The sequence below is a fragment of the Diadema antillarum genome, unplaced genomic scaffold (genome assembly GCF_040938485.1).
Source record: "Diadema antillarum isolate AM-2024a unplaced genomic scaffold, OU_Dant_1.0 scf00000075, whole genome shotgun sequence".
In the NCBI taxonomy this organism is placed as follows: Eukaryota; Metazoa; Echinodermata; class Echinoidea; order Diadematoida; family Diadematidae; genus Diadema; species Diadema antillarum.
In genome coordinates, this window is record NW_027270964.1 from 4,976,038 (window position 1) to 5,001,279 (window position 25,242).

Here is a 25,242-nt window from a genome sequence, read left to right on the forward strand (position 1 = left end):
GTACCATATGTTCCATCAAACAGTGCGCAAGTTGTACACACTGAACATACCATATGGCACAGTATAGTCAACAATATGAACCAGACAGGATTTATCATTAAATACAGATTTAAATGTACACTTCAGCTACTCATTGCAGACGAAGCAATTCAAGTATTAACCACACAAGGATAACCTGAAATTTGTAACTTGTATGTAACAGATCTGTATACTTTTTAAACACACTTTACACTGGCAACATTTTCTGTGCTGGATGCATTTGTACAAATGTACAATGTGTACCTCTTGTTTCGTATTTTTGTGGTATTCAAAATCTTTGAATCTCCCATACAATTTGCAGGCTCAGATGTCTGAAACATTTTTTTCAATACATTCTACTTTTCTGGAGATTCACTGGCTCATCAAACTCTGGCAGTTCAAGATAAAAGGGTATACTAGAATGCTTTCTAAAATACACAAGAAATAGACAAAATTATGATCGCATGGATACAACGTAGCTGTCAATTTACATCCACATGCATTACCTATCCATCCATCAATTTCTTTGAGCCTGCATTAAAATAAAATCATTAGCTGATTCTGGATGGGCTAAAAGGGTAAAAACTGTGCATAATTCACAAGCTTCCCATCTAGGACAATCTGATATAAAGTCATTGTATGAGAAGGATGGCAATAACTTGTTTCATATGAAATCAGCCAACTCATTGCACGGGGCACATTTTTGTATAGATCAACTGAAACTATGCCTATGGTGCACACAACCTTTATAATAGCATGGTACCCCAGCTGTGTGACACAATACCTTGGACCAGAGTCAAAACATGGAACTACACGTTAACTGATATAATTTGTATGATGACTAAAACTTCCAATGGCAACAGTGCTGAGAGTAGGCTGAATGGGCTGAAGAGCAACGTTTCATGTGGGTGTGAATACAAAGGGATTTCAGTATAAAAGACAGTCATTTCTTGTGTTTTTTTTGAGAGAAAAAAACCTTCATGGTGACAATTGGTCTATCAGGTCAGGGTCTGGCAGTGAAGAGAAAGGAAGTCATACATTTAAAAAGGTGAAGCAAAATAGGTGTAGGATCTAGAGAGCTTAAATTGAAGAATTTGTTAACAAAACATAGTCACTTGGCAAAATTTGGAAAGATCATTTCTGCTTTATAAAAAAAAATATCAAAGACAGAGGAGAGTTTTGTTTGTACGAATGAATTTCATTGTGGAAACTGTGGAGACATATTCTCTAAATATATTGATCATATACTGTATCAATCAAAAGTATAAAATGATAACATCACTGTCAACATCAACGTCATCAACGATGGAAAAATTCCATGTTGAACATTGCTTGCTATGATGTTCCATTCTGCCAACAACTCCTCACCTGATCAAGATAGCTGACACATTGGTCAATGTTGTCTTTGGTGCAGAAAGAAGGCAGTCCGCTCCCTGGCCCCTCTCCCGGAGAGGGCCGGGACAGGGGTGAGGGGTACCCAGCATTGTGGGGGGTGGGAGGAGCGCGGGGCGAGTAGTGGCTGGTAGTGGTATACTTGGAGATGAACTCGTCATCAAAGGACGACCTCCTGAAAAGACAAAACAATGACAATAGGCATCAATAATTGTTGAAAGCATCGGGGCTAAGATTTTTTTTTTTTTTTGAACAATCAAAATGTTCACATAAAACATTATGTGGAAACATGTAATACAGATCATTATGTACAATATTGTAAGGTCAAGTTACTACAACATTGTACAAATGTAGGCCTACAAAGTATGTTGCACATGAAAATGATTTCTGTACATTGGGAAAAAAGGCTTTCACAAATTAATTGTACATTTTTAATAGTATGGTATACATTGTACGGCATGTCCCTAGCCTAATGTTCACACAAACTGATACCTTCACAGTCAACAACACCACCACCAACAAAAATCAATGTTTTCTTTGCACTCAATGTGACTCAACTCCAGATACACGTACATGTACATGTTTTATAACATTCAGATAATTAATGTTCTTCACTGGAGGCGGATATAATCGAGGCCCAGAAGTTGAAGCTGCAATGACCTTCAGCAACATTTGATTTTTACTGAAACAATCTACAAATGTATGGAGGTGCAGGTGTGGATGGCATTGTAAAATCGGTGAACAGGAAACCAGTGCTGTACATTTACTGACTGAGCATCAGCAGCAATACATTCACACATCAGTTGATGCTTTCTACTCTTCCAATACACACAAGTCTACAACAACAGCGGGCTTGACAAGCAGACACCTGCCGTTGTTGACTGGTTGCCCATGACAACATAATTCTTACTGAAGTCCCCCTCTCTCTCCCCGCTGTAGCCAGGGAGGATTCCTCAGCAGCAAAGTGGTTGTGGATAGACTTTAACACAATACCACTTCTTCAAAGTCTCTATTAAAGTTTGGACATGTGGCATTCAGAGGTCATCATTGCACTCTCTATATTTTGAAAGAATGTGTAATTTTATCTTAGTGGGTAAAAGCTTGCAATATCACAAGCGAATTACATCCTTGCCAAATTGTACAGGAATGTAAAAAGCCTACATGCACTTCCATCTTGGCTGGTTTTCATCTAGGCCCCTATATTATAGATCTCTCTATTACAGTAATCCATCTAGCTGTCTGCAGGTCTGTCTGTCTATCTACCTATCCATCTACCATCCCCTGTCTAAATGCCAGTTGATATTGCTGATCTTTACTACACCCCCTGAAAATATATTTTCAATGTACACTACACCATATATATGCCATATTGAATATTTTTCACTTTTAAAAAAAAAGTTGCACTTTTAACATAATAACAAAGGGTAGAAATGTGTAAAAAAAAACTTTCAGTTCTTTCTCAAAGAATTCTGAATACAATGTAACATGTGTACAGTGTACATACAATGTACACGTACCATATACTTTATCTTGTACACTGTACTTTGTAGGCCTACTACATTTGTGTAAATGCATACCAGATGCAGTTGATTGGCATACTGAAAGTGCAAGATTACACTTGTAGGAATTTCCCACAGGTTCTTGAAAAAGGGAACCACTGCACACAGTGCAGTGCTAAACAAACAACACTTGTAGAAAGGGAATAAATACACAACCTTTGACCTATATACACTAAATGTATTGAGCTACAAAACACTATTAATGCAGAAACTAGTCATAGGGCAAATCATACAGCATCACTTTTTAGACTATTTTCTGATATGAGAGGGGGCAATCTACAAAGCACAGTCCAAGGTCAACAACAGAAGATACTGTACAACACTATCATTATCAAGAAATTTCTAGGGTTTTAAGTGCATTTCCCAACAGTGCTTGGCATCTGGGTCTTATCCATGAGACTACCACTGACAGTATACCAGGGTTTTCACAATCCTCATGATGAATTACTCAGGCCTTTTCAGCTTCAAGGGACAAGCCTTTAAATGATCATGCTTTCATCCCAATACAATAAAGTACAGGTGGCTCTCGTAATGTGTAATGCGTATGCCAGAGTATGGAGTTACACATGTACTTGCACATTCTCTCAGATCCACTCTATTGATACAGTATTGTACATTTTGTATGTTCTGATCGAATTCACATGAAACTAGTTTGATCTTTTCCATTGCTCATTGGGTGGTGACATTTCATTTACATCGTATACAGTGGAAATAAACAAAAAATAAATAACGACTTTATTGAAAAGCCTTCTTAAAGGGACTGTACAGTACTGGTTGAGGTAGGGATTCATGTTTTGAACATTCATAAGTGAGATAATGAAATATGAAAGAGCAGGTAATTTTAAGAAGGATTCAACGTTTATTTGATGAAAATTGGATTTCAAATTGCTGAGATATCCAAAAAAGTGCTAATAATAAAAGGCGACATGCCACAACTTTATTACACAGTAGGATCTCTTTGTCTCACCTTGTTTTTGGATATCTCAGCCATTTCAAAACCGATTTTCATTGAATAAACTTTTGATACCCCTTAGAACTGCATGCGCTTTGATATCTCATAGAGTGGTTTTTTAATATCTCGCAAAACGTGAAAAGCTAAATCTTCACCTCGACCAGAACTGTACACACCCTTTAACTAGGTTTGTTAGTGCATGGGATTGAAAATAAACTGTACAATGTAGGCCTACAATGTATACTGGCATAAATCTTGCATTATTTCTGAACATAAACTGTAAAATTTCAGTAGTTGTGTCTCCTACAACAGGAAACATAATGTGATTAAAGCTGAGATAATGAAGCATGTTCATCATCCTTCATACAATGTAAGTCGTAACCAGAGCAATAGGCCCTACTCCATGTCAAACAAGAAGCAATGAAACTGAATGAAATCCAGAGATAGCTTTTGAGCTCATTACCACCCTTTTAATAGGCTATTATACATTGCATTCATGTGACTTTCTATTGCATGAATATTACTTCTGGGACCAAAAAAAAAAAAGTAAGTTTAGAACATTTTTGTCATTGTACATCAAAACACTGAAATCCTACTTCTCATTCAATGATAAAGAACTATAGAATGTTGACAGATACAGTTGTACACAACTGCACATACATGTACAAATTGTACATTGAATACAAGGGGTGAATTTGCAATGCACAATTATTCACATGACAAGTTTCTCGCTACGGTTGATGTGATCGTACAGTACTTCTGATATATGTTACATCGCACTGTACAATGTTCATTGCAAGTTGTACAATGTGCTCGCCAAAGAATCCTTATTAACTGGATCTCCTTCTACAAGATGTATAAAAACAAAATGTAAAGTCTGTCTTCTTAGTTTTCAAAATCACATTATGTAGAAGCCATGTGAGTTGTCTCTTAGTGACATACAGTTCAGTCACCAAATTCGCTGAAGGCAGACATTTTTTCCCCATTTTTTTTTCCTTTGTCTCTAACCTGTTCTGGACCCAAACTCATAACACAAAGACAGGTTCAGCTTTGTTTGCTAGATCATCATGGGACCGAAGGAAAAAAAAAATGTATCACATTCAAAAATTTATTTAAGCATTGAAGGGGATGTAATGAAGGACAAAGTTAAAGCACTGAAGGGGCGTAATGAAGGACACCTCTCAGGTAATATTTGGGGTTTGTTGGCTAATTATTTACAATATCCTCAGCTTCATCACATTGCATCCACTCCATAAAGAGCAAAATATGTCTGATCTCACAAATTATAATGTACAGGAATGCCACATCTTAAAGATGAAGGCTGTGGAGACAGCTAACCCTCCCTGGAGACACAACAGGAACAGACAGGTCTCCAATCGTGCTAGGGATTTGGGTAGACTCCTTCCCGTCAGTGTATTGCATGTGACTCTCCTATCAGAAATCAAATTTGCTTTGCCGATGAGTCAACACATCTACACTGCAGTGTGAAGCAAACTTAGTGCTTGGGGTTTGTTCAGCAATAAATGGTGCTGGCTTTAACAGTAATGAGGAAGTTTCTAACTTTTTCTATCCTTTTATTGCCTAACCTCAGACATATTAGCACAACAAATTCTAGCAGGTAAAATCCCTATCTACTTGTAAGTACATGTATACTGCATCTAAAGATGATCAAATCATCACCACTAATAGTTTTACAAGTTGTAAACATCAGGTACAAGGAACAAATATGTCACAGACATGTGTTGCACCTAAAAGAAAAAAAAATACAGCTATCATTACACTGCCACAGTCTTTGGTGACATGGCTTTAGAGCTCAATGATATTGGATTGGTATGGTACAGTATACAATCTGTAGTGACCCGAGACATAGTACAAGTAGGCACAGATATTGCACACACCCTCTCTCTCCTCTCTGTTGTGAATCTTTGAGGAAGTCATAAAGTCACAAGAAAACAATGGCAAACAAATACCCGTAGACTTGACACGTTGTCACAATTGTGTGTCAAAGTCCTTTCTTTGTACACATGTACACATCAGACTGCAGAACCAGTCATCCGCAGAATGGGTACACTTTTAGATCTTCAGCGATAGCAGCGTTAAAATAATTATTGTCCATAGGTTTTCAAAAGGTGATCCATAGTCATAAATTTTCCCTTTGACAGCAGTGATTGTACTCAATAACAACAAAATGCAGTACCTACACCGTACAAGTACAGAGTGTAGATTTTATAGCACCATGAGGCCTACAAATTGTAGGTCACAAACTTATCATTTTCAAGGTACAATGAATGCCAAAATACATTGTACTTCAGTTGTTCTCTATTAGGCGAGTGCTGTGAATGTTAAGGGTTTTCACTAGTAATACTCACTCTCTGATGGCAGAGACATTGCACACGTGTAACATCCACCATCAGGGAGGAATACTGATGATTCTCTTCTTACTCCTTTTCTTTATCATCATATTCATGGAAAGTTAGTTTTAACACTAGTTACATTCTTTTGGTACACTGTATGTCATAATGTTTAACATGTAGAGAATCACTTGCAATATTGAATCACCAGAGGCTCAAAACAAAAGTTGTAACTTAGAAATGTGAAGACAACATACTGTAGGTAGGTTTAATATTAATTTAACACTTTCCATAACCTGGTTTAATACTCTGTACGTATGTATATAATGTCTAAATTGTACATGACAGATGTATACACCTTAAAACACATACAACTTTTGTATAGTAAGCTTCATTAATTAAGGTCTGCATACTGTGTGCAATCACAATTTTCTGAAAGTTTTCAGCCTTTTACCATGGGATGAAGATATAGGCAGTCTATCGAGTAACAGTAGAAATACAACCATAAATCAATTCTAAATGATTATTGTACCCTACATGTAGATATTGTTTACAGTACTTTGGGCCTGTGTACAGGTATTTAAGGGAGAACTTGGGCTTGTGACAATCTGGTTTTAAAAAAAAATGAAATAAGACCATCAGAAGAATACTGTAGGCTCCTATTATGCAGTGATCTAATAGGTAAAAATGATATTTTGACAGGATAACACTCAACAATGATAACACCCGAATTCTCTACCCCGAGCTGATTGGGCCAATACGCCTCCAGTACATCAACAGCATACTCACAGTATCTAACAGATATTTTATATTACAGTGTATTTTGACAGTACAAAGTAAATCCCAGTGTCAATTCACCCATTCAAGTTACCTTGGATTGGAATGTGGAGTGAGCACCATTGAATTCGCTGTGTCCCATCCAGCCATTGCTTAAAACTCCACTGAATACATCTGGAAGAACAAGTTTCAGATTCAGGCATGAGAGCAAGATCAAAATTATACAACAGACACACACAAAAATCCAATCTAAGATTAATTGTTGCCATGTTGGTACATGTATGTATGTGGTATGTTCAAGCTCTCTCCTCAAGCAAACTGTACCATACTGTACCGACGCCAGAAGAGTCTCGGACGCTCCTAAAGTATCGTGGGAGCCGTAAGTACTGTATCGTACTGTACCGAGCCAAAAGTGAACCACTTCCCAATGTGCTCCAAAAGGGTACCAAAAGCACGCATGTGAAGAATGCGCGTATCATGCACATACGTGTAATGCAAAGTTGAAAGACTTCAAAAGAGTTCATTCTCTTTGTTCTGGGCATCTGTAAGTAGTTCAAGCGCGCCAGGTGAATGACCCTATTGCTCCAAAATGCGTGACCCCATCTAAAAATAACTCATGTCTGAGGTTAACTGCGACCAGCCCCAACACGCAGTGTTGGGGCTGCGCATTGTAGCAGACATGATCATGACAGGCGAAGTATAGCGCCTAAAAATCAATATGAAATCGCAAAAATTCTGCAATATGAAGACTTACAAGTGAAGATGTAATGTTGAAGACTGACTGCGTTCAACTTTTGGTTCTGGCAATAGTCCCTTTCTGCTCGGTTTGATGAGTTAAATGCGACTCGGTCGAGAGGAACTCGGGAGAACTACATCTTATACAGTCAATGGATTTGAGATTTGTGCGCATGCGCTGGCCGTCAAGTCGTGTAGCTTTGTGGCAAGGCCTTATCATACTGTTGGCAAACCCTCTCGCTGTATATTGCGTTGCTTTCTGGGTGGGTGCGCGCGCGCACGCCTTGTCAAAAGGCTAAACGCATTGCGACTCCGCCAGCACATGAATATTTACGTGCGCAGTGTACTGCATACTGATTTCGAAAATGGTGAATGGGATGGGGAGCTAGGACTACGGACCCGTATATGGCCGTGAAAAAAACGTTTTTTCAAGATCATTGGACCAGTGTGAACAAGAACAAGGTGAACGAAGGGTATTAATTAGATAAGAATCTTATGTATACTATAAAAGTACGTTTTTTCCTCGTGATATTCAAAACCTACGGAGGTGCGAAAATCTGTGACAGACTGTGTATGTTTTTCAAGCTTACCGATATAGCACTCTATTGACTCAGGACGCTCCCACAGTGTGTAACTGTGTATACGGAGCGTCCCGGGGTTAGTCTGAGGTATGCTTTCTCAACAGAGCGCTTGAATGCCCCAAATCTGGCACAATTATCAGTTATTATCATGTCAGTACTTTGACTTTATTTTTGGACATCTCAGCTATTTCAAAACAGATTTTCATCAAATAAACTTTTGATTCTTCTTTGTAATGTTTAAACTACATCAATGGTTTCTAATTACCTTGCAAAAAGTTAAAACCTGAATCCACATCTCAACCAAAACTACACTGTACCTTTTATACACTGCACTGTTCAGTGGTGTTAGTTTAAAATCAAAGGAAAAGCCCACCTTCATAAACATGTGGATTGAGTGAAGGCAACAAATAGTAGAACACATCACACAGTGAAAGTTTGGGGAAAAACAGACAATTCGCTCAAAAGGAATCACAATTTAAAGTTGTGAATTTTTAAAGTACCTGTGCAGTCACTGCTGGATGAGAAGACTACAGACCACAGTGTATGATGTCACATGCGTACAACGATATTGTTAGAGGTCTACGGAAAACAAAACGAGAATTTCAAAAAACTTTACTTTTGAATATTCGTAAACTGTGCAAATTTCTTCGACTTAAATTACTGATGTATGTTAAGGGTAATAATTATTCCCCTTGCCTTGTGAAAGAGAGAAGTCGAGTGTTCTTTTGATATCCGAGAAAAGTAAAAATATGTTGAATTTTCTTATATACTTTTTTTATATGTCATTGTACACAAGTGACATCACAAGCTACTACTTGTATTGTAGGGCCTAGTCTTCTCATCCAGTCGTGACTGAGCAGAAACTTCAAAAATTCATAACTTTTGAACAGATTGTCCGATTTTCCTAAAACTCTCACTGCTGACGTGTTCTACTATTGCTACATTCACAAAACCCACATGTCTATGAAGGTGAACTTGTCCTTTAATATAAATAGCTACAGCAGCTAGTGTGGGGTCCACAGTTAGTAAATTAAACCGGCCTCTACATCTATCGGCCCCATCCATGGCAATCATTGATTCATACATTCATTGGTCATTGTACAAATAGATCTAACACTACAGGTTAACCGGTTTGATAATTTTATATTTTCATGATCATAAGTTTATGTTACTCTACGAGATTGTTAGCACCAAAACTAAAGACTTGCAAGGGGGGTCACGTCATGTAACCGTTTTGCATTAACAGATTTACAGACAAACTTACGAAAAGGCAGACGAGTATTGCTTCGCTAGTATGAAACTTGTTGAATGTGATAATCCCTCTGTACATTCATTCTACTCGCGTATAATCCGGTTCGCTGCACAAGCACGGCAAGGACCAGTCAGCGCAGCGCGAGCTCGATCAGCCGGGCCCGGGACGGAGTAGGCCGGTGCGGTAGCTGTAAATCCTGTCGCAACCCGTGTTGTTGTTGCCTGACTTTCTGACTTATTCCACAACATACATTCCAAAGGTGCCAATGCAGGAATCTAAAATGATCCTCTTTATGTTGCACTAAACATGTCCCAATCGAAAAACAAGAGTTTGGATGATTGATGGCGAAGTTCCGGTCGTAGTTCGCGCCGGCCGCATACAGCCACTTCAGCACTCAGCTGACGACAAACACAGTGCTATCGCTGGTGTCGGTCGTGCGTATTTTTGAGGTGCGTATAAAAAATCGTATACTAATAGTAGCGGCCGCGGTTTACCGGTCGCGGTTCGTTCGATTGCACACACACAGACGTTGTGGCCTATCTAGCTGCGTACCAGCAGTTACCTCTGTGCACGTTGTCTCTGTGTACTAAGTATTTCGCCGTCTCGTAGACACACACAGGGTAACACATGCATGCCATAAATTCGTTCGCTGGTTACACATGTACATGCAGACCAAAATTTTCCGTAGCTCTATGCATAGACGTTGGGATGCCAAGCGGGAAGTGCATAGCGCATGGGGAACAGCAAAAATATCAGTGCTGGAGGCGGTGGATTCGAAAACTTACGAAGAATCAAGGTGAGGAGGTGAACGCACTTCTCTGCGTTGTGAGCAATGGGAGATGGGGGGAGGGGAGGAGAGGACTAAGTGAGGGGAGGGGAGGAAAGGGAGGGGGAAGGGTGGAGGAGAAGGCCTGAAGGGAAGGGAGAGGAAGGGAGGGGAGGGTGGAGAAGGTATGCCTATGGGAAGGGAAGGGAGGGGAGGGGAGGGGAGGAAAGGGAGGGGAGGGAACTTGAGAGGGGAAGGGAGGCATGGGACCGGATCAGCTGGAGACGGAATGGTCCGAAATGATGCAGCCTAAATTTACAGTGTACATGTATGAGCATACTTAAACTGTTGAGTGAATTTACTTTACTACACCGGGTTAGGCCCTACTTGCCAAAACTTAACTAGTGGTACATTTTTTATTGTATAACATTTTAGGAGATTGTATGTGGAATTCAAGCATGAGGGAATTATTCGTTCGAAAGTTTGAACATTCTATGGCTCTAATCAAGACTACATTTTACTAAAACTGAACATTCTTTCCTGTTTCTCTCATAATCATTGTAGTCATGCTCACACTCGTTTTCATAGTGCAATCTGTTTTATTGTAACACAACACAAACTTAAGTGCGTCACACGATATAAAAACGAGTGATTTTTTTTCTCATAATGTTGTTTAATTTGTTCCTAAGCGTGTTTTAGATGTGAAGCGAGCAGTGAACTTTTAGTTGTTACAAATTCCCTATAATGACATACCTTCCTCTGCATTGTTGTTCTTTGCTTTTGTATAACATATACATGGGACTTATCCAGTTTTATGTTTCTATATTGGCATCTTCTTTTTGATTCTTCTATTCTTAAGATGTATGCTGCTTGCGGCGACTATTGTAGACAGACGCGTAGTACTGGCATTATGGCATTATCATTATTTATGGTTATTATGATACTTTGTATCATTATTGTCATTATCTTCATCACTGTGATTCCTGATGATACTACATCTTTAATATCTTGTGATCAGTTGATGCTTATCCAGTTATACCAGTACGTCATTCTGTGATTGCAAGGAGCTTGAAGCTCCTTGATTGTATTCATCTCTATTCGGGAAAATTTTAGTTTCTTGCTATCTGTTGTATAGGCCTATCGATATGCACAGGGCCTACACCCGACTCGTTTTATCGCATAGGCCTACAGCTCTCCACATAGCGGGAGTGACCTTATTTTTCTTTCCTTTTCTTTTTTCCTATTTTTGTATATTTTGACTCGCATGACAGTGGGCGGATCAAAGGGGAGCGCACCGGGCGCCTCCTCCCCTCACCCCCCCCCCCCCCACCCCTCTACCTTAACTTTTGTTAAAACAAAAGAAATCAAAATTAAAAAATGGAGGGGGTGCGCGTTTGTAAAGTTTTGTAAAGCCCCCCTTCCCCCACCCAAAGGAATTCCTGGATCCGCCCCTGCATGCTACATCATATACACGTGATGTCTGAAGTACATAGAGAGGGCAGACAAATCAAATCATTATTGTTGTTATTATTATTATCTTACTTTTTAGGAAGATTATTCCGGGAAGGAAGAGGAGAAAGATCCTGATGGCATTAGCGTAGCGAGTACGAGTACTTATGAGACGGAGAGTATAGGGAGTATAATATGGGAAATTAAGACGAGTGCCGCGGGGCTGTCTGGATGGAGGAATCGAGCATCAGAAGCAGACGCACGGGAAATAGGATAAGGGCTTGAGGGAAAATGGAGGGGAATGACACACCTTCGTCTCAGCAGAATGATGATACGTCATTGTTGGGGGCTGATTTTTTTTAAAAACAAAAAGGTGACTTTCAAGATTGTTACCAAGGGCTTTCATACATGCAGCTTCCAAACCGTCCATTCACCCAGCAAAAGTAGCATGTGTCGATTGTGTCACACCTAATATGGACAGCGGTGCACATTGACTCTTTAACAGCTTGTTGTCCAACTGATGCATAGCATATGCCTTTTGATATTTTCAGTGCTAACAGAATTTGCTTCAATCCGAACACAATACAACAGTGCACTCATTCTGAGACGATGGTGGTCAAGTTTCAAGTATTGCATTCCATGGACCTGTTAGATTTCCCTATCGTCATGATCGTGTTTAATGATTTCTTCTTTCTTTCTTTCTTTCTTTCTTTCTTTCTTTCTTTCTTTCTTTCTTTGAGGCCACGTAATCAAAATGTGTTTCATTTAAGTTTTAGTGGTCTTAAACTCCTTTCGTTATATTCTCGAGGTACAGTGGGACGTAAATTAATAGGCCTAGTATGTATTTTTGATTACTATGGACAGGGTCTACTCGTATTCTTTGCACAGCTGCAGCGCCCAACACAGAAGCGAGGTATGTGGCGCCGATAGATGGCAGCAGAGTATGTTCGACAAGTTGATACATTGCTCGCGAAAGGAAGTGTCATACACCCATAAAAATTTTCCTTATCCTATTATTTTGTACAACACCAGTGGCGGATCCAGAGGGGGGCGCAACCGGCGCACGCCCCCCCCCTTTATTTTTTGTTAAAAACAAAAGAAATAAAAAGAAAAAACTGAAATGAAACCCGGAAGTGGCACCAGAAATATTAGTCACGCCCCCCCCCCCTTTACAGAATTCCTGAATCCGCCCCTGCAACACTGTATAACTCAGGCCTATACATCGGTCATAAGGGGGGGGGGGGGGGGAGTGGTTCAAAAATATAAAAAACTGTTTCAACAGGTTATGCAGCTTAATAAGTCAGCTTTGTTAGGATAAATCAACTACTAGTGTTGCTTTTGATCTTCTTTTTTTTCATCTTCACTGCAGATGATAGAGAAGTCCGGACACAAGATGGTCAGATAATCGAGGTCGGACTGTCAACATTCGTGCATTCACCCAAGGAGGTATGAGAGAACACTCATACCTCCTTGATTCACCTGTCCACACGATGGAGTGGCGTGTTATACCTCCTTGATTATACATACCTCTCTACATCCTTCTCTGTTCCTTCTCCTTTCTTCTGGTCCTCTCTCTTCTTGTACTTCGTTGTTTTGTGATGTCATTGTGCTCTCTTCCTTGTAATAGATGACACGTCTTTTGTGTACAATAATTATATGCATGTGTTTTTATACCTGTGTGGACAAGTGCGTGTGTATGATATTATTGTGTGTTACATTGTGTATGTACACAGTCATGTACTATTGTGGAGGGGGGGGGTGGGTTCGCAATCTGAGTACACACAGCTCAATTGGTAGTGCCTGGCAGGTTGCAAAATTGTTTGGTAAGTCTGATTTTGTATTTTCTTGTACTTTAAAATAGTTACTGTTTTATTATGATTACATCCTTATTACCTGCGATACATTTAACAGCTATTTTCTGTAGCTCTACATGATTAAATTTCGGATGATATTTAGTTATACATATTCGTTTTGAGTGATCACCTCTTACAAACCCTGCATGTCTTTCAATGTGCCACTCTTCCATCGATACACTTACTTTTCTGTCAACCTTGCGAAGTATCCATTGCTGTTCATTGTTATTGTACTTAATCGCACATTACATTCTGTTACATACTTTATGATCCACTGCATTATGTATTTCTTATCCATTGATTAAACAATAAATATGTTTTGTGTATTGTATACTTTGTATTGAGTTGGACACTTTTGTCAGATGGAAGTACAGTAAATGATAATTGAATTGAATTGAATTGAATTGAATTGAATTGAATTGAATTGAATTGAATTGAATTGAATTGAATTGAACTGAATTGAACTGAACTGAATTCAAGTCTGTTGTACGACTGCTATGAATGTATTATGTTCTTCATGCATGTGATACTAATTTCCGAATGAATAGTTTCGTATTCACGGAATGATAAAGCGTGTATTTTTCTGCGTGGTATGCATGTCTATAAAGGCGAGAGCTGCAGGGAAAAAGAATGGGAAAAGGAGGGAAAGGCGAAGGGGGAGTGGAAGAAACGCGATTATTTTACTAGCGTGAGAAAATCGGTATACGCAAGGTAGATTTTATGTAGTATAGATAAGCTGCAGGAAATGATATTAAGCAATGAGGTCTTGCCTATTAAAGAGGTTATGCATTCTACATTTTACACTTGGCGTTCTGACACCAGCATTCCGTTGAAAGAAATTCCTAAAAGAAGCGATTTCGTCTCTAAACAACTTTGAATAGAGTGGTATAGAAATTTGATGCAAAAATTCTGTCACTTTCTAAACAAGGCCATTAACCCCCTCGTGCCACACCAACTACCTGTCCATAGGTTTGTGTGTGAAATTACTGCATATTTGACTCACTGGCACAGGCAGGGTTAAAGCGTTAGCTTGGAAACAATTCCCAATCAAAAGCATGTGTTCACTATGCATCTTAACACGTTGTACTACCAGGGAGGTGAGAGGAAACTTCACCTCCCTGATTGTATACGAAGTGTGACGATGAATTCGATGTGGATATAAATGTCAATTTGACTCATCGATATTACAAAATTCTCTTTGAATATTTTCATGAAATTCAATCAGCAGCAGGTTATCACGATTAAAACCCGATTATGGTTTTGATCCCTGAAGAATTATCGTCTTGCGACACAGCTCCTCAAAAACCGAAATTTTCTAGATATTGATATAATGTCAACAGCTCAAGAGAGAAAGACTCCTTTAGAAAATTAACATAAAATAGTATTTTCTGCTTCCTTTCAGAGAGATCGGGGTATTGACCATTAGAGCAAGTATACAGTCATAGTCTCGATGCAGTTTTCTGGTCGTGGCATGCAATTCAATCCTCTTAGGGGTAGTTAGACAATGCGCCTTTGTCGATTTGTCCATTGTTACATACATATTTTGTTTTTATTAAATTCCTCTGTTTTCGAAATTTGCACACTGTGGCGTAACGGCAATGAACGTAATTATTTTTTGAAAAGGAAGTTATTTGTCTTTTAAAAAGGAAGATTACAGTAAAATCACCTCCTGTTTATTGAAACCTGTGACTATCTAATTTACCCATAGTAACAAATGACATTGACAGCTAATTCGCTTCCGTTCAAATGTTTGCAGTCGCGAGGCTGGTATTGTTGCTACAGTACAGCTACTTCACAGTGATACAATAATGAATTTACTACAAAGGAATATCTCATCAATCGCTATTTAAGATATGTGTTTCTGATAGGCGTTTTTATTATAGTGCTCAAAATATGACCACCATCACTTGCGATTATTCCTCCAACAATACATATTATCTTGTCGACTACATACATACCATCACAGGTAAAGTCACTTCCTGGATGTGTGCGTATATAAACAATGAGAATTTCTTTTCATTATCGAGTAATGACATAGTTTGTATATGGAATTCTTCGCGAGAATAACGTGCATGTTGCAAGACTGAATGTTAAATCTTGAAATAACTAGCATCTTGTGCGTACGTCATACCGTGCTAAACGTAAATAATAAACATTTTCTATCTAACGACGTCACAAACAAGATTTATTAATATATCAGTCACACAAGGAGGCTGAAGAAAAAGGTGATGCATTTCATTATTACACATTAATACGGTATAAAAGCCTGACAATAATGTAACAAAATGATAGCCCTGCATAAGGTCTGCAGCAGCCTCTTGATTTGAATGATTGTAAACCAAAATGTATATAAGAACTTCCACCACCACCTATCCCCCCCACACACACACAAACACACACACACTTTGTAATTCTGTCGAGATAGCGGAAATGAATAATATCCTTGTGTGAAAATGTCACTTTGCACCTTGGACCTATTTTTGTTTCTCTGACAGGTTAGTAACAGCTTCGTCATGTCGTAGCTTCCGGTGGGTGGTTCAGGAAATGCGTATAGTGTGTTCTTTAACACTTCTCTGCGAGCCGTTTCCTCAGCAGACGACATATTATGTTGGATGGCCTTGAAGAGCCGATAGAGATCGCACCCTTTTGGCACTGATTATTGATATGGTGAAAAAGATCAATGTGGCATCGTACAGACTGATACAGAATGATGTGAAAGTGATTTATGAATTGATCCCGAGATATGTGATTCTGGTTGATATCATCTGGCTGAATTCATTATGAAAACAACCTTGACATTTTTTTTTTTCCATTCTTGATGAATGCACATTTAGTGTAAATTAAAAAGAATGATAGTGTTTGCTTTGACTGATTTTTTATTGTTATGTCATATCATACTACCAAAATCAGCACATGAGTTTAGAATAGGGCAACAGGGCTTTATAGTTTCATTCTAAACTCTCTGCCCGTTATACTATTTCGCTATTCAGGATATTAACCCCCTCAACGTCGAAAACTAGTATAGTTTAAGGTGGTTTTGTCCTGCAAGTGCAAAGGATTTTTCCTTCGGCAAAGGCTTTTGCCCGAACACCACTTCGTCGCCACGGAATCCAGTTGGCAAAGGGTCCGAAAACCAGACTATACCAAATTGCGTTTGTTTACAAGCAGAGCGCCACTACGACAAAATACATTGAAAGGTTTGAATTAAAAGCGCGGCCGAGCCCGGCAGTGTAAACCACTGGTGTAAACGGACAAAATTGCGGGGCTTGGCCCCGCAATTGAGGCTGGGCTCGGCCCAGCCCCGCACTGTAAACGGGATCTAATACTTTTGGCAGCAATGTGTATAGAGACCAGGGCACGTGAATAAGAATCAGTTTAAAAAATGTAGGCATACTTGGGAGGCGTTAACTGTAACATACTTAGGTATATACACATAAGTAGGGCCCTGAGTTAGCCAATGACATTTCATAATCAGAAAGATTTCACATTCAAGTTCTAAACCTCCCAACGAAGCCATTTTCTGCGCAAGGTAATTAATCGATTTTTTTTTTTAATGAAGAAAAACTGAAGGGATTTGTTCCCTGCCCTATTACCCCCAAGTCCCACACAGGATTTCCACATTTCTTCTGAACGGAGGTCTCCATGATATATTCAAACTCTGTAAAAGAGCGGCTTGGAGCACGGGAAGTCAAAGACAATGGAATGTCTATAAGCATTCAAGAATATTGTCATGCAATGAACCTACGAAAAGAATTGCACAAAGTGCAAAGAGATTTCGCTCCAGGCATATCGAAACAACGAATGCCCAACGAATTACAAAAAAAAAAAATGAAGATGCGTTCGCATCCGTGTGCTAATCATAATGATCACCAAGTTTGACGTTCTTTGTTTTCAGTAGCTACGTAGTTTCTCAGAAACACGCTGGAGCAGGGTTCTTTGTTTTGTTTTGTTTTGTTTTTAACATGTTCAAAATAAAAGTGGGTTCCGGCGTATCTCTGCGAGTCCTATACAGCATATCAACAGCCCCGAGCTTAACATGCATTTGCATGGTATTTGACGGTCGAAAGTATTCATTTGACTATACAGACATTGACAGAATCATTAACGTTTTGGCGAATGGCACAATTACTGCTGGGATTACGCGTCATTGACATTAGCAAGTAGGTGTCAGAGAAGAAGAAACGAGAATCTTTTCTTTGCCCATGCTCCGTGCCGCTGAGGAGTTATGCACTCTACCGCAGGTGCAATAAATAAAACAAAAGACAGCACTTCTGTTGTAAGTCTGCATCATTCCTAAAATACAACATACCAAGCCAGCAGCAATGTGCTGTCCCTCCAATATTTTCAGCAGCAATTATTGTTCACTGTGCAAAGAATATAATGACGACACACGAAGAAATGTAGTAAAAATTGTACTTTAATTATAAAATGCTATTCAACAGGCAGAAACACGCATTCGCCAAATGCTAACTTCGAAAGATTTAACAATATTAAGTGCTATATCTGGCAAACATTATCATCATGCACAAATATACGCAATATGGTTAGATATCACTTTTTATGAAATAATCAATATTCAGTCCAGAGGTATTGATAACAAGGAGATTTGAAGAGGAAAAAAAAGGATTATTCCATACACGATTACCACCAAGTTGCACACAAGATTTGAAATTTCTGCTTAAATACGGTTCAAAATTCTTAAAGTAAAGAACCCCTTTTTTTATCCCCATATCCAAACTGAAATGCTATGGGTTTATAGCGTTAGGGTTTATCATGCTATAGAATCCATATGCAATTCGCACGAATTGCAAAGAGACTCCACTCTAATATAACACTGGCTTCCCTGGTATACATGGTCTAGTAGTTGAGAGCTTAAGCTTTTACTTTAGACGCAGAGTCTACAACCAAGGAGGTTGAAGAGATGGAGTAGCAACAGAGTCATTCCCTTTGATCTATGTTCGAAGCCGCCGCTCAAAAATATTTGAAGCATGTGCCAAACAGGATCTGCCGCGCCGATACGAAGACAATTGACTCGTGTCTCATTGCATAATCACCAGCCACTTTCAAAGGAAGATAGTATGTCTTTGTGATGGTAATTACTTTTCGCTATCCCTTCTTATAAAAGCTAGGTGGTACAGACACACGAGGATGCGCGAACAGAAATTGAGGAAAAAATGCTGAAATGAAGATGAAAATTACTCGACTGGGCATACGCGGGCACTAATCTGAGATATCTATCAATAAAGAATTATACTTGAAGATTATTACATGTTGGTTTCATTTGGGGAAATTAAGTCGAAAAGTGATAAAACCAGCTTTCCAGGATGGTACAGTTTGAAACATTTTCAGCTCTGATTTACACTTTTGCGCAAATTTCTGAACGGAATTGACATTTATTTTACATGCTTTATCATTAAGTGAAATAAATTTCATTTCATTTAATAAATAAATAAGCAAGATATGGCCAACATTATGATAACGTTCTAAATGAATCTTCAGATTGCTCAGCAAGACGGCGGCTTGGAACAGCGATCATCAAAGGCATAAGTGCACCTGTGGAATTCTTTTGTACATCAATAGAAATCTGACAACTGTTTGAATAATAACAGCCAGTTGGAATCCAATAAAACCTCCTTAATTGCTACAACAGTAATATTTGATTACGAAACTACACTGTGTTGTATACAGCACTTTTTTTTCTCAGTCCCCCTGACATTCATAGCGCTCTCAAATTTAGGAATTACTTGATTAACAAAAGACACTGGAATGCACCTTCTCAGTATTGTGGGCATAACTTGCATGTTTACCTGCAATGTCGTTTGAACATGAAAGCATGCCATTATTAGGCTTAGCTAGGAAATTACATTCCAATTTCTTTCATTTTACTACCTAATTGACTGACAAATAATGCCACTGGTCGCTGGTAGAATCTTGGTTTGAATTGTTGGTGGTTTTTGTGTGTGTGTGTGGGCGTATAAGAAAAATAATAGAAGACTATCATGAAACATACGCGACCTGAATTTAGACATTCATTTGGTCATGTCACATGCCGTCGAGTGTATCATGAATCAACACAAAGCCTATACAGCATTTGTATTATAGGCCCTTTAGTTCTTTTAATGGAAAATATAGTCTTTTTTCAACATGACTTTTGATAAGAGAAATAATTACGTCAACCAAACACCTTAACGAAATATATTTTTTTCTAAATTATGGAAAATTTGGAAATCAGGGCTTTTTCTATGATTTCCCAGCAAAGTCATGATTAACAGCCATAGACAAATCAGATGAGATGATGAATCCTTTAAAGATTATATTCCTCTCCAGCATAAATGTTCGCTGTTTTTATTTCTTTGTTGATGTGAATAGACAGGTAATGTATTAAGATATCATGCATACTTATATGATTCACAAAAGTTGCAAAGCTTGCCGGAGACTTGCCCTGCCATGGACTTAATATACATGGACTGTTCTCTGAATGCAGTCTTTCTTTGATGTATATGATCGTCGCCGACACCTGATTGTATCGTCACTAACAAAAGAATCTTTTCCCTCACTTCAGTCTTGTTTCGCTGATGTGCCTTTTTTCAGACGGAAATGTCTTTGAATGAATATAGATGATGATGAGCAGTAAACCTGAGATCTTGACCAATTTTGTGTCAAAAGATGGGAGTATATGAAATTTTGTTTCTAGAGGTATATTGGGGCACTGGCGTGGCCAAGAGTGGGGGGGGGGGGCGATGGGGCGGTCGCCCCCCCCCCCCCCCCCCCCCCCCCACCTAAGATTTGGATCGGGGATTTGGGAGGCGGAAAAAAATGCGTGTATAATGTATGCATGTACATGAAGCGGGTCTCCCTTTCAACCTTTCATTAAGTGAGATCATATTTTTTTAAAATATTTCAATCAAAGTGTGCACCAGGTCGTTGAATTTCAATTCAAAATATGCAAAATCTCTCGTGCTTTGGAGGGGAATACCCCCTCCCAAACCCTCCCCCTCTGTGCCCCTTTCCCTAGTCATGCATAGTACACGTTGTAGATTTACAAAAATTCTGAATAATTCTGTGTGCACGAGACTTATCACTTATATTCCGAAAACTCAAAGTTCCCTCATGTACAAGGGTAATACATTGTATCCCCTTTTTGTTTTAATCAACCCTTTCCTTCCTCAGTTCCCCCAGATCAGTAATTTCCCAAATTATAATTTCCCAAATATTCCATCAAATACGAGATATCTCAATTTCAACTTCAAAAAGGCAAAAGCTCCATCGTACCCGAAGGGAGGTGATAACCCTCGCCCACACGTACGCCTTCTCCCTGCTCGCCTGCCCCCTCCCCCCCCCCCCCCATGCATTCAAGTAGACTGTGGCTATACACTTTGAACATAAACACTTTTCCAAATATGCCACAGATGATATGTGCACCAAAACGTTTAACTGCAATCAGAAAATTATACAGAATCTCCTTCCACAGACTTGCTACACTTCTCTTCTTCGGGCTCGGTCGCTGCGCTCCCTCGCAGACTACCCCCCCCCCCCTACGATCAAATCCTGGCTACGCCATTGTTTATTAGGGGCGCTGATTTAAAAAATTGCCGCATCCAAGAGTCATGACCACTGACTGGGTCCTCCCCTATGCTGAATTCCAATATCATGGTCGCCATGAAGAAACAATTCTTGTCTTGGCTTCTAAATGACTTGTGGCATTAACTCCCCTGGCCCTAATCCTAACCCTGAACCTAACCCTAACCCTAACCCAAACTCCTTACCCTAAACCTAACCCTAACCCTAATCTTTACTCTAACCTTATCACCAACCAGTATTTTGCCTGGGGGGGGGGGGGGGGGGGGGGGGTAATTGCCCTCTGGGGGTAATTGCCCGGTTACGCTGACAAACATATCGAATGGCCGCCATTTTGAATTTCAGTATGCCGCCTCGACCAAAAAATTGAAAATCTAAATGACGAATGTCGCTGAAATTGGTTGAAATTGGATATCATAACACGCTTGGTTAGGAAATGGAATAATGTGATCTGTCTGACGAACTGTTTGCCCGCCATTTTGAATTCCAATATGGCTGCTATGACCAATATTACGACTAATTATTACATGAAATATAATAGCTTGGCGGGAGGGGGACTGCTGATTCAATTTGCATTGGTGAAGAAAAGGATTTTGTCTTGAGGGCAGGAAGTAGGTCTACACATCTTGCTCTTTTGGTATGTCTACAGAAGTTGGTCTCAAAGGCAACAGGCGCCGATAATATTGCTTGAGTAATCATAGAATTCAATTTTTCACAGTTTGCAGGATTCATATGACAGGCCCCATGCAAAGAACAAGCTGTTTTGATTGCGTAATATAGTGTATGAAATCTGCTGAATCTCTGGTTGTTAGCACTGAAGACGACAAGGAATTTTTCTTGAAGGAAGAGACTAACCTTGTTTGTTTGTTTGTTTTCCTCCTTTGTAATGCTCGCCATTGCTTGCCTCACATATAGTCCATGGGCCAAGACCCGAAAAATGGGTTGTTGGTACCATCTGAGGTGGCACAACCTTTTTGGTGTCAGTTTGTTTGTTGGGCATAGATATGCTTATCAAGCTATGATAGCATTTCCAAATGAGTAGCTTAGTCATAATAAATGAATTTTTAACCAATTTGGTCTCGTATTTATATCCCTATACTTCTGAATCGAAACTAAACCGCTATACAAAGAAGAGCACTGCCTTCTGTATGTCCACAGGTGTTCTGTTGTAAACGCGGTGCGCTTAGTCTTTATTCAAGGCAGCGAAGGTAATATCCAAAGGGTTATGATGTCCACAGCTGTCACGCGGTGCGCTTAGTTCTTTATCTAGACCAATGTACCATTATCATATCTAAAGTTCCTCATAAAAGGGATTATCCATACTGTTTTTATACTACCCTATCAACAAATACATCAGTTTTAAACAAAAATCACTCTGTTCATTTACAATAGCATTCATTATAATGTATCGTAGTGTACCGTTACATTGTTTTTGCATTATCTTATATTGTTGGAGGGAAATAAAGCGACATTGGCGTGGTATCAGCGTTTTCACCGTAGCGTTTTCACCGGAAAATGATAAATGATTGAAAAATACGGTAAAATTCACTAGGAATTGCTTTTGTTGTTGTTGTTGTTTTTAGATAAAAGGATATACACTGTATAGGGCTTTTTACACTTGTAAAATTTTGCTTAGCCCCGGACCAACGGTGGGGCTAAGGGGGGGGGCCTTAGCCCCACCGTTGGTACGGGACTATCCTTAGCCCACTTTCTGTTTACACTCGTTTTTGCCAAAGTGGGCTAGCCCCACCGATAGTACGGTACTATCTGGCCCTGCAAAATAGCAGGGGTTAGCACCGCAATTGCGGTGCCAAGCAAGTGAGTGTAAACAGAACGAAAAAATAATCCTGGGCTAAGCGACGGAGACGAAGTCCGACCCTCACTGACCAATCAGAAACGAGGTAATCAAGTGCTGCCGGTGCGTGCGTGTACGTGTACAGTACACAGCGTAATTATGAATATTCATGTGGTTTGGAAAGTCCGGGGCTAAGAAATACGAGTGTAAAAAGGTCAGTTTTCTCCTTAGCCCCGGACAAGAGATAGTATACGGGACTAATTGGCGAGTGTAAAAAGCTGAAAAAAATTGGTACGGGACTAACGATAGTCCTGGGTCAGAGAAAGTCCGGGGTTAAGAAACACAAGTGTAAAAAGCCCTTATCATACGCTTTGGATATTCCCTTCGCCGTCTAGAATAAAGACTAAGCGCTGTGGACATCATAACCTTTGGATAATCCCTTCGCTGCCTTGAATAAAGACTAAGCGCACCGCGTTTACAACAGAACACCTGTGAACATACCATAGAGCTGCATTTTACAGCTCTATGGAACATACAGAAGACAGTGCTCTTCTTTGTATGGCGGTTAGTTTCGATTCAGAAGTATAGGGATATAACAACGAGACCAAATTGGTTAAAAATTCATTTACTATGACTAAGCTACTCATTTGGAAATGCTATCATAGCTTGATAAGCATATCTATGCCCGACAAACAAAATGACACCAAAAAGGTTTTGCCACCTCAGATGGTACCAATATCTGGCCTGGCCCATGGACTAATAGCAACAGGCAGTCAGAGTTTGCATGCATTTGCATAAAATTCAGCTTTTGAAAGCATTCACGTAACTAGAAAATGTTATCTGCACTCAGTTTGGTGGCGCAGGCAGGTGGTAACTAGAAAAGAAGTGATATCTCTTCGCTCCCTTGCAAATTTATGCGTAGATCCTATAGCATGACACTTGAAAAAGTAGCATTTCTTCTGGCTTTGGTGTTCCGTGTTCCAAACCGCTCTATAACGCCTGGTTGTTTTTATCCAGGCAGGCTGTCGGCAGTTATGATAGGATCAAAGTAGGAAAGCATGTTGTTTAAAATGTTATTGTAACGGTTTTGACAGAAACTGTAATTAACGGGTGATGAATGTCCATAGACCTGCGGTAGAGCGTGTAACTTCTAGCAACACGAAGCAATGTGGGGGTATAAAAAAAGAAAGGAGAGATTGTTTCGCTGTGGTTTTTTTTTCTGTAACACCTCTTAGACGGACGTCGTGATATAATAGGCATCTTTCAAGAACGGCCGATTTCGATGCCACCAATGAAGACACGGGGAATTGTCCATATAGGGCACCCAGAGGAAATCTTGTTCCTTTTGTATTGCTAATAGTGGCTTGCCTCACATAGCATCAGGTGGCGGGAGTTTGCTGCATTTTAATACGATTCAGATTTTGCAAGGAATCACTTGACCAGAAATGATAACCTCGCCCAGTTTGGATCCTTGGGTGACTTTGAGAAAGTGCTGATTTCGATAGCACTAATGAAGTCACGGTATTTGAGGGCAGCGAGTGATAAGGTTGCCCCTTTTGTAATGTTCGTGGTAGCTTGCCTCACATAGCACCAGGTGGTAGGAGTTTGCATGCATTTGAATAGGATTCAGGTTTTGAAAGGGATCATGATTAGAAATGTTAACCGCATACAGTTTGGATTCTTGGGCGACTTTGAAAAACTGCTGATTTCGATAGCACTAATGAAGACACTGTATTTTTTGTCATTAGGGCAGCGAGTGATCAGGTTGCCCCTTTGTACCGTCCGTAGATAGGAGCCTGCCTCACATAGCATCAGGCGGCGGGAGTTTGCATGTGGCTGAATACGATTCAGGTTTTGAAAGCAAGCACATTAATGTTAACATCCCCCAGTTTGCGACTTTTTTTTTTTAGAAACTGCCGGATTTCGATAGCACCAAATAGCGCGGTATTTTGTTAATGGGGCAGGGAGTGGTCGCGTTGCCCCTTTTGTAATGTTAATAGTAGCTTACCTCACATAGCACCAGGTGGTGGGAGTTTGCATGCATTTGAACATGATTCAGGTTTTGAAAGGAATCAACTGACTAAGAATGTTAACCGTACCCAGTTTGGGTTGTGTAATAGGCTACGCCTACTTTGAGACTGATTTTGTTGGCATCAATGAAAACACAGCATTTTCTCGATAAGG

At 39.6% G+C, this 25,242-nt stretch overlaps 1 protein-coding gene across 1 annotated transcript in view; it reads right to left on the bottom strand.

Moving 5' to 3' along the window:
* The window catches only part of LOC139717454 (afadin- and alpha-actinin-binding protein A-like), a 62,700-nt gene extending 52,688 nt beyond the window's left edge, over positions 1-10,012 (bottom strand). The window contains exons 1-3 of the mRNA XM_071628960.1: positions 9,630-10,012; positions 7,144-7,223; positions 1,387-1,585 (exon numbers count right to left, since the gene is read on the bottom strand). Of these exons, the coding sequence (XP_071485061.1) occupies positions 1,387-1,585; positions 7,144-7,199 (255 nt within the window). The 5' untranslated portion in view covers positions 7,200-7,223; positions 9,630-10,012. The remainder of the gene's footprint in view (positions 1-1,386; positions 1,586-7,143; positions 7,224-9,629) is intronic.
* Positions 10,013-25,242: the final 15,230 nt, after the last annotated feature.